At 57.3% G+C, this 9,551-nt stretch overlaps 1 protein-coding gene across 2 annotated transcripts; it reads left to right on the top strand.

The window, feature by feature from the left end:
• Positions 1 to 2,836: 2,836 nt before the first annotated feature.
• RAPSN (receptor associated protein of the synapse) lies at positions 2,837 to 9,183 on the top strand. 2 transcript variants are annotated; one of them, XM_044680308.1, is made up of 8 exons: positions 2,837 to 3,163; positions 3,477 to 3,815; positions 4,376 to 4,534; positions 4,776 to 4,874; positions 4,970 to 5,092; positions 7,150 to 7,203; positions 7,527 to 7,726; positions 8,413 to 9,183. In XM_044680308.1, exons 1-8 carry the CDS (start codon positions 2,972 to 2,974, stop codon positions 8,483 to 8,485), a joined length of 1,239 nt encoding a protein of 412 aa, XP_044536243.1. In that variant the 5' UTR covers positions 2,837 to 2,971; the 3' UTR covers positions 8,486 to 9,183. The 2 variants fall into 2 exon arrangements, with proteins under 2 accessions (XP_044536243.1, XP_044536244.1); XM_044680309.1 differs by lacking the exons at positions 4,970 to 5,092; positions 7,150 to 7,203.
• Positions 9,184 to 9,551: the final 368 nt, after the last annotated feature.

The raw sequence follows: 9,551 nt of genomic DNA, 5'->3' as shown, positions 1-9,551 counted from the left end.
TTGGTGACTTGTTTGCCAGAGCACAAGAGGCAGGAGCTTCTGGTTCTGGCTTATCTTCCCCTTCCTTTGGCTGCTGTGGGTCATGGGAAAGCACATGGAAATGTTTTCCATGGGGCCTAGGGATCCCCCATGATCCTGTGATTGGGTAGGCCAAGGCTGGGAGATTGCTTGAGTTCAGGCATGTGGTGCTGCCATAGGGCCAAAGCAATTGGGTTACTGTATGGTGGCCCCCAGGATGGGGAATCAATCATGTGGCAAGCAGGGGCCTCCGGGCTGCCTCAGGAGGGGCGCACACACCTGGAAACAGGAGCCATGGGTTTGCACCCCTTGGGCTCTTGGTGAGACAGGAGATCCAGACTCCAAAGGTGGGGGAAAATATAACCAGAAATCCATCTCCGATATCCAGCTAAGGGACTCCAGGCTTAGAAGCGTGCCAGGGCTCCCCTGACAGTTCTTCCAGAAATGAGGCTTTGGGATTGCTCTACGGGTAACATTGCTTGAGAGACTCCAGATGTCCTCCGACCCCCCCCCCCCATTTTAGGATGCAGGCACCCCAAGGTTCTGACGGCCCATTCTTAGTATTTCAGGGTTCAGGCAGTGCTTTACCTTAACAAAGCAATAGCCGTCTGTTCCTGGTGATGTGAGCCCCATAACAGCCCTTTCTGGTGGTGAAGAAACAGTTGAGGGGCCGGGACAGCCCATGGAAGGCCCCAAGGCTGGCCAGCCCGGCCATCTGTCCCAAGGAGATGGTCACTCCTCACCAACCAGCTCTGACCGGTTTCCTAGGTTCATTTTGCGGCCCTTCTCTCTCCATGGGCATTCTTGGAGAAGCCTGGGGGCCTACCTAGTGGGGAAGTCCTGCCTCTGGGAAAAGTTGAAGGAAAGTTGGAGAGGTTGACAGGAGGAGAGAAGAGTGCCCACAGGTGGTGGAGAAAGAAGACAAAGGACAGGGCCTTTGGGTATCCCTTCAGACCGAGAGTCTGGGAGGAGCCAACCTCTCTAGGAAGGCGCTGCTGGGGCCGGACCTTCATCCCTCCCAGGTGTGGGTGCCAGGCCTGCTTGCTTATCCTCACTAAAAAGCCCCATAACCTCATGAGACTCAGAGATGGGATCGTTCTTTATGCCCCAGCCAGGCCACAGAGCCATGTTTCTAGAGCATGCCGTGCGCTTTGCCGTGGTTGGCCCCATTACACAGAGGAGGAAGCTGGGAGCTTTAGCGACTTGCCCAAGATCATACACCTGGGGGGGTGGGGAGGCTGAATTGGAACTTGGATCTTCCTGACTCCAGGCCAGTTGTCCATCCACTGCACCCCCGGTGACCTCTCGTTCCACTGAGAAATCATACTCTAGCTGGTGACGTCATAAACTTGTCATTACAGCGGCACCCGCAGACTTGGCATTCGTTCCCCATGTCTGAACACCTTGGCAGCTGGCCCTGCCAAGACATGGAGGGACTTGTTGAAGCCTTTTTCTCTTTTTTTAGCCCTTCCCTTCTGGCTTGGAATTGGTACCAAGTACCATTTCTGGAGCAGAAACACAGATAAGACTAGCCAGGCAGTGAGGCTTAAGTGACTTGTCCAGGGTCACCCAGCTAGGAAGTGAGGTCCCAGGACCTCCCATCTCCAGGCTGGGCTCTCTCCTCTTAGCCTCCCAGTTGTGACCAGCCTTTATTCTGGTTCCCTAGTTCTCGAATTTCATCCATTTTCTCATCTTTGTGTAACAACCTTCGCATGGGAAAGAGCCCGGGCCTCGGCTGCTGGTAATGGATGAGCCTCCCTTTCTCACCTCTCACCTCGGGCCCGTATTGTCTTCCCTAAAAACCCCAGGAGGTCGAGTTCTCCGTGGCGGCCCCCGGTCTGGCTCAGCACCCATCCTGCCCCCCGCAGGCCAGCTGGTACCGCCGAATGTGCACCTTCTAAATAGGGGGCCCTGAGGAGACGCGGAAGGCACAAAGGCACAGCCTGAATCTTAACCTCAGATCCTAGTTGTGAGGCTCTGGGCCAGTCACGTAGCCTCTGTGAGCCTCCATTTCCTCATCTGTGAAATGGGGAGAAAAGAGCATCCACCTCCCTGGGATCAAACACTCCAATATGTGCAAAGCGCTTTTACAAACCTTGAAGCCCTTTTCAGTGCTACCAGCATGACCACCTTCATGCCTGGAAAATGTTCCAATTTTAACAATCCACTGACAGAGCAGGTAGTAAGTAAATATAAAGTAAGGCTGAGCCGTCTCAGCCCTCCAGATTTCTGTCCCCTTTTCTATCCCCACCCCATCTCTGCCGTATAAATTGAGGGGCTTTGGCTCCACCACTATGTTCTCTATTCCTCGCCTGGAGGGGCCTTTCTGTGCAGGCTTGGGGGGGGGGAGACCCCACCACAGAAAGTCTCAGTATTGGGGTACACAAGTCCTCGGCACCTCGGGGTAGGCTTAGCTGCCTCTGGTGAGGGGCAGAAGCCCCATTCAAGGCCAGGCACTCAGATCTCCTGGGTCACCTGGCTAAACTGGGCCTCCTTGCCTCCGCCAGTCTGGCCTCCGTCACTCTCCCCCTTCCTGTGACTCAATGCTTCCCAGCCACCATTTTCCCCAGGCTCTAGGGTACAGGGTTGGAGGAGGAAGCAGGCCTCGGCTGGGGCCTCTGAGGAAGCAGCTCCCCGGCAGGAGGGGGGCTCAGCGTGTGACCTTGGAGCTGCCGTGCCTGGCTGGCCACGTGGCCCGGACTGGCAGGGACAGCTGTTGGCTGGGTGGGAGCCGGAAGGGCCTGTCCCTGGGCCGTCTCGCTCGCTCCCTCCTGAGCCTCTCAGCTCTTTGTTCCTTCTGCTGGCTGGGGAGTGACTCTCCCGGCTTCTGGAGACGGTTCCTGGAGGCCTCGGGGGGAGGCTCCACTCCTCTATGGCACCAGGCTGCAGCCTAGCTGGGGCCGCCCATCCGTGAGGGCTCCTTCTTGGGCTGTCGCCGGGGCCGGGCCTGGAGATGGGGCAGGACCAGGCCAAGCAGCAGATCGAGAAGGGGCTCCAGCTGTACCAGTCAAACCAGACAGAGAAGGCCCTGCAGGTCTGGATGAGGATTCTGGACAAAAGCAGTGACCTGGTGGGGAGGTTCCGCGTACTGGGCTGCCTGGTCACGGCCCACTCAGAAATGGGCCGCTACAAGGATATGCTGAAGGTGGGTGTGGGGAGCCTTCCTGGGGACAGACGGGGCCCCCGCCTCTGGGGCTTCGGCCCGCGCTCCTCGGGGTGCGCTGGCTCAGTCTGAGGGAGATCCCAGGCTTTTGGGGGAGCCCCTGGCCCCAAAATTCTCTTGTGTTGTGCTTCCCCAGAGGAGGTGGGAGTTGGGGTTCACCTAGTCTTCCCCATCTCCAGCCTCGCTTTGGCTGGGCCCTGGCAAGCCCCGAGGTCCCCGGGGGTCCCCGACGTCCCCAGGCCTCAGGCTCCTCTCCGGCCCAGGCGGCGCGGCTGAGGGCAGGCTCGGGGGGCAGTTTGCCGTGGTGCAGATCGACACGGCCCGCGAGCTGGGAGACGCCGACTACCTCATGGAGAGCTACCTGAACCTGGCCCGGAGCCACGAGAAGCTGTGCGAGTTCCAGAAGACCGTCTCCTACTGCAAGACGTGCCTCAACATGCAGGGCACGCGGGTGGGCCAGCAGCTCAACGGGCAGGTCAGCCTGAGCATGGGCAACGCCTTTCTGGGCCTCAGCCTCTTCCAGAAGGCCCTGGAGAGCTTCGAGAAGGCCCTCCGCTACGCGCACAACAACGACGACAAGATGCTCGAGTGCCGCGTCTGCTGCAGCCTGGGCAGCTTCTACTCCCAGGTCAAGGTGAGGCCGAGCGGGGCCCCAGGCCGAGAGGGGCCTGCCCGGACGTGGTGGGCCCAGCTAGTGAAGCCATTAAAAAGAACCAAACGCTTCCTTTCCAGTCAGTCGGGCGTCTCAGAGCAGGAGGGGCTGGGGGGGGAGGGGGTGACGAGACTTGCCCAGGGGGTCGGATTTGAACTCAGGACTTCCCGTCTCCAGGCCTGACTCGACCCACTGAGCCATTCTTAGGACACTTTGCATGCAGTTCCAAACAAACTCCTCATAGGCAAAGGCGGTTTGCCTCGTTTGTCCCCGGCGCCCAGCCACAGGCCTTGGCGGGGCCCTTAAAACGTGGGAAAGAGGAGCAGGCGGGCCTGAGTGGCCCCTCCTGCAGCTGGCAGGCAGACCGTCCCCGAGCGGAGCCGCGTTCCCGGCACTGAAGGCCCCTCCGTCTGATTTCCCTCTAAAACAGTGTGGGGAGGGGGAGGACCAGGACCCATCCTGCGCCCTCCCCCACACGGGGCTCCCCCTCTCTCCCTGCCCCAAAGCCCCCCTTTATTCCCTGTGCCTCCCCCTGGCTCCAGGACTACGAGAAGGCGCTCTTCTTCCCCTGCAAAGCCGCCGAGCTGGTGAACGACTACGGCAAGGGATGGAGCCTCAAGTATCGCGCCATGAGCCAGTACCACATGGCGGTGGCCTATCGGAAACTGGGGCACCTGGGTGATTCCATGGAGTGCTGCGAGGTGGGGCCCCGCCAGCCGCCTGACCCCAGCTCGGGGGCTCTCGGGCATCCCCTTCCCCTGCAGACCGGCTTCTCCTTGGCCGCCGATAAAAGGCCCCCCAAACAGAAAGGAGGCCTCCTCTCCCGGGGGGGGGGGAAGCCCAGGAGGGGGGGGCGGGAGGAGGGCCCCCTCGGGGTATGAAGGGGCCCGTGGCTGCCCCCGCCTCGGCCTTGGCTGGTGGATGAAGGGTTTTGCCTCTCAGGAATCCATGAAGATCGCCCTCCAGCACGGGGACCGGCCTCTCCAGGCTCTCTGCCTCCTTTGTTTCGCCGACATCCACCGGAGCCGCAGGGACTTGGAGGTAAGGCGAGAGGGTCCCGGGCGGAGAAGGGGCTCCGGCGGGATCGCCGAGCAGGAAAATGGGTCCCGAGCCCGGTCGTTTCCCTCCGTCCCCAGACAGCCTTCCCGAGGTACGACTCTGCCATGAGCATCATGACGGAGATCGGGAACCGCCTGGGCCAGGTGCAGGTCCTGCTCGGTGTCGCCAAATGCTGGGTGACCAAGAAGGAGCCAGAGAAGGTGAGGGTGGCTCCTCCCCGGGGATTGCTCTCCTCCACCCAGCCTCGCTGTACCCCGGACAGGCGGCGGGGGTGCCCCTGGCTTGGGGGCGTCCGGCCCAGCTCCTCTCTTCCTTTCAGGATAGCCCATGTTTTTAGGGACCTCTCTCGAGGCGCTTTGCTGGGCCTGCGGATAAAAAAGGCAAAATGAAAGTCCTCTGTCTACCTACAAGGAGGTGATTTGGTCCTACAGGCCTTCATAGATAAGTGAAGTATAATCTAGCGAGTAATAGCAGAGATCAGAAGCGCACTAGTTTGGGGGCAGCAGTGGACAGAGCCAGGCCTAGAGACGGGAGGTCCTGGGTTCAAATGTGGCCTCAGACACTTCCCAGCTGGGTGACCCTGGGCAGGTCACTTAACCCCCATGGCCTAGCCTTACTGCTCTTCTGCCTTGGAATTGATATTTGTATTGGTTCTAAGACAGAAGGTGAGGGTTAGGGAAAAAAAAAAAAAAAAAAAAAAGGTGGAAAATAGAGGAATTGGGTAGGTTGTGAAGGGTTTTAAGTGCCAAGAAGGAGTTTATATTTCATTCGGGAGCTACCAGAGTTTCGTGGGTCGGGGGTGACCCGGGCAGGCCTGTGCTTTAAAAATATCACTATGGCAGCTGTGCGGAGGAGGGAGGGAGAGGTTTGCGGCCAGGGAACCGATGAGAACGTTACTGCGGTAGACGAGGTAAGAGAGAGCAGAGACGCCCGGCGAGGGAGGTCCGAGGAAAGAGCCGTCAAAGAGGACCCCACGAGGGCGCCCGGGCTGCCAGCCTGGTGCTCGGGAGAAGGACGGCAGAGTTAGCGGAAGACGTGGGTCGCGGGACGTCTCCAGCTCAGGCATCGGCCAGCTGGCCCTTTGCATCCCGCCTCCTCGGCCCGGCCCCCGCCACCCCTTTGTGGTACGTGTGGACGCAGAAGGACTGTGCAGAGCCGCGCTCCAAACTCACATCCTCCGGCTCCCAGAGCAGGGCCTTTTCTGCTCTGCCGGCCTATGGAAGGGGCGAGAAGGCACAGAGCCCGCCAGTCTTGTACAAGGAGCTGCCTGGCGGAGAGAGAGACGAAAGAGGGGATCACTGATGCAGGCTGGGACGGTGGATGAGTCGATAGATAGAGGGGTAGATGGATGGATAGAGGGAGAGATAGAGAGGGATGGATGGATAGATGGATAGATATGTATTAGAGAATTGTCCATATATAGGTGCTAATTGAAACTCAGGAGGATAAATAAGATTACAAGGAAATGAATTTATAACAAAAAAGGAGACAAAGGCCCCCCCAACAAAGTCTTTTTTCTTGTGCTAAGAAGCTAGAAATGGATGATGAGCCAATTAAGGGGACGGAGGTGTTGTCAACTAGTAAAGAAACCATCCTGGAAAGTTTGGAGGGGAAAGTGAGCCAGAGGGAGGAGGCGGCCACCAAGAAAGGATGATGTTACAGAGGAGGACCATAAGACCCTGGTCTTAGATACTTCTAGCCGTGTGACCCTGGGCAAGTCACTTAACCATATTTGCCTACCCCTTATGGCTCTTCTGCCTTGGAACTGATACTTAACATCAATTTTAAGACAGAAAGTATGGGTTAAAAAAAAAAAAGAATTAAGACACTAGTGAGAAGGGAGAGCTATTCAGTCTTATTTCATTTGTTTTCTTTGCCAAAGAAAATTACTTTTTGACTTGAAAAGAAAGAACAAAGAAGGCCAATACAGAAGTGAGACCCAAGATAAGGAGGAGCTAATTAGCTGGCCTTGATGATTCATGCCACCCCACCATAAATTACATCCTCCGGTATAGGAAGGCCAGCAGGAGTGATGGCCGTGTCGCTGCCAGAGGCAGCTGTCCAAAGGCAGAGATGCCCTAGGCTGTTCAGAGGGCTCCCTGGTGCTGAAAGTCTTCTGGTGAAGAAGCCAGATGACCGGGCGCCTGTGGGGTGGGTTTGCATGGAGGTCCTTGCGAGAAGTCCCTCCCCTCTTAGAAGTCCTTTAACCTGTGGCTCACATTGGCTGTCCCACTTCTCTCTTTGAACCTCTGCTCAGGCTCTAGAGGTCATCGAAAAGGCCCAGGATCTGGCTGAAGGACTGGGGAACAAGGTAACTCGGCCCCCTTCCCAGCTCCCTCAGGCACGCCAGAGCCCAGTTAGAGGGGAGCCCGGAACGTTAGTGCTGGCAGTAGCCTTCCCGACACCCAAAGAGGAGGAGGCAGGGGCCAGGGACGGAGGGGGAGAAGGGAGGGACTCAGCCAGCAGCAGACGAGTCCTTGGTCTCGTCCCTCTGGGGAGAGTCGGGCACTGTGCCATGCCAGCACTGCTGAGGGCTGCGGGCAGGGGGCTCCCCTGGCAGTTACTTGGCATCCATCCGCCTGGAGGGCCCCGTAGCCAGCTGGCGCCCTCTGTCGTCTCTCGCTCTGCGTCCAGCTGAGTCTGCTGAAGCTCCACTGCCTGAGCGAGGGCATCTATCGCAGTAAGGGGCAGCAGCGGGAGCTTCGGGCGCACGTCGTCCGCTTCCATGAGTGCGTGGAGGAGACGGAGCTGTACTGCGGCCTTTGCGGGGAGTCCATCGGGGAGAGGAACAATCGGCTGCAGGCCCTGCCGTGCTCCCACTTCTTCCACCTCAGGTACGAGGAGCCGGGAGCGCCCTCTCGGCGTCCTCCCAGCATCCTCCTGGTCTCCCGGAGGCCGAGTGTGGCTGGGCTGGGGGCTTCCGGAGACGGGCTTGCCAGGAGCTGAATTCAGATGACCGGCCTTTGTGCTGGCTTGGTTCTTGGCATGTTTCTGGACTTCCAGGAGGACCCCACTGGTATGCCCCCAGGTTCCTTGGGTCCAAACTCCTGCCTTGACCTCTTCAGCCTTCTCTTTTTTCCACTGTTCTTCCTAAACAATGACTTAGTCCTATTCTGTGTAGAACAAACACTGAAGGGGGTGACAAAGGTATGATTTGTGAGGTAGCCGGGTGACTCAGGGGATGGAGAACCAGAGCTGGAGGTGGGAGGTCCTGGGTTCAAATCTGGCCTCAGACACGTCCCAGCTGTGTGACCCTGGGCAAGTCACTTAACCCTGCACTGCCTAGCCATCCTACCTTGGAACTGATACAGTGTTGATTCTAAGACAGAAGGCAAAGATTTTATTTTAAAAAAGGGCACCGGAGAGGCCAGATAGTAGCCAGGAGAGTAGTTCAGAGAGAGAATTGGTGCCAGCTGAAGGTGATTAGAAAAGGTGGAAGGAGGATTCGGGGGGCTCTCGATAGAGGAAGGTCACACCTGGGTTCCAGGTGCATTGTGGGCTGCATTTTCCTGCCCTAAAGGTGCCTGCAGAACAACGGGACTCGGAGCTGCCCCAACTGCCGCCGCTCCTCCATGAAGCCGGGCTTCGTGTGACCCCGAGAGACGCTGCCCGGGCACAAAGGGCTCCTTCCCGCGGCCCCTCTTCCTCCTCATCCCTCCTGAGGCCTCACGGGTCTGCCTGGATGTGCCGTCCTTCCCTGGGGGAGCCTCCCTGGCCTCCACCCCCCCCCCCCCCGAGGCTTCATCATTTTAGCTCTGCCAAAGCCACGTCCTCATCAGGTTTTCCCCCGAATTCCAGATGTTCGCTTTGTTTTAGAAGTGGCCGGAGGAGTGAAGCTTCATTGTCTGTATCTGTCTTCCTCCCCCGCCGTACTCCCTGCTCTTACATCGGCCTGTAGCATTCCTGACTGCTGGGCTCCTCACGGCCACGTTTCTGTCTTTAACCCTATTTTTGTTCTCTTCCCCTAGAACACCCCAATTCTGCCAGGTTTTACCCTTCCAGGAATACTTTTAACTCAGTCCATTCCCCGTTTGTGGGGAAAGTTAGCACTGGGGTGGGGGCAGGAACTTGGGGTTCTGATCCAGCCCTCTCCCCTGCTGTCATCCTCCCCAAAGGGATGCATTTACTATTTGGGATTCTTAGCCAGTCTCGCCCACACTCGGGCCGGTGGGTCAGGCGTCAGGCAGACGGCAGCCTTCCCTCCTGTGCCCAACACTATCCAAACGGTAACAGTCGACCTCTGATGCCCATGTACTTGTTTGTCTCCTCTTCTTTCTAGAAAAAGGGAAAATAAATTGTTTCTATCTAGGTCTGAGTGAATCTTTTTTTTTTTTTTAAACCCTTAACCTTCCAGTTCTCAGATGAAGAAATAAAAACTGTCCAGTCATAGGAGGAGATGCTCCAAATCACTATTGATTAGAGAAATGCAAAGTAAAGTAACTGATACCACCTCACAGCTACCAGACTGACGAACATGACCAAAAAAGGAAATGGTAAATGTTGGCAGGGATGTGGGAAAACAGGATGCTAATACATTGTTGGTAGAACTGTGAACCAAGAAAACCATTCTGGAGAGCAATAAGGAACCAGGCCCAAAGGGCCACAAAACGATGCATACCTGTTTTTTTTTTTTAAACCCTGGCCTTCTGTCTTAGAATT

Source organism: Gracilinanus agilis, chromosome 6, assembly GCF_016433145.1.
Source record: "Gracilinanus agilis isolate LMUSP501 chromosome 6, AgileGrace, whole genome shotgun sequence".
Lineage (NCBI taxonomy): Eukaryota > Metazoa > Chordata > Mammalia > Didelphimorphia > Didelphidae > Gracilinanus > Gracilinanus agilis.
This window is presented reverse-complemented; position numbering and strand designations above follow the sequence as displayed.

What these genes read in the sequence shown, in the direction of transcription:
- RAPSN (XM_044680308.1), top strand. Translation starts at nt 2,972, where the DNA reads ATGGGGCAGGACCAGGCCAAGCAGCAGATCGAGAAGGGGCTCCAGCTG. An exon ending in GCTACAAGGATATGCTGAAG is followed by an intron (nt 3,164 to 3,476) that starts GTGGGTGTGGGG and finishes CTCGGGGGGCAG; the next exon opens with TTTGCCGTGGTGCAGATCGA. An exon ending in CCAAGAAGGAGCCAGAGAAG is followed by an intron (nt 5,093 to 7,149) that starts GTGAGGGTGGCT and finishes ACCTCTGCTCAG; the next exon opens with GCTCTAGAGGTCATCGAAAA.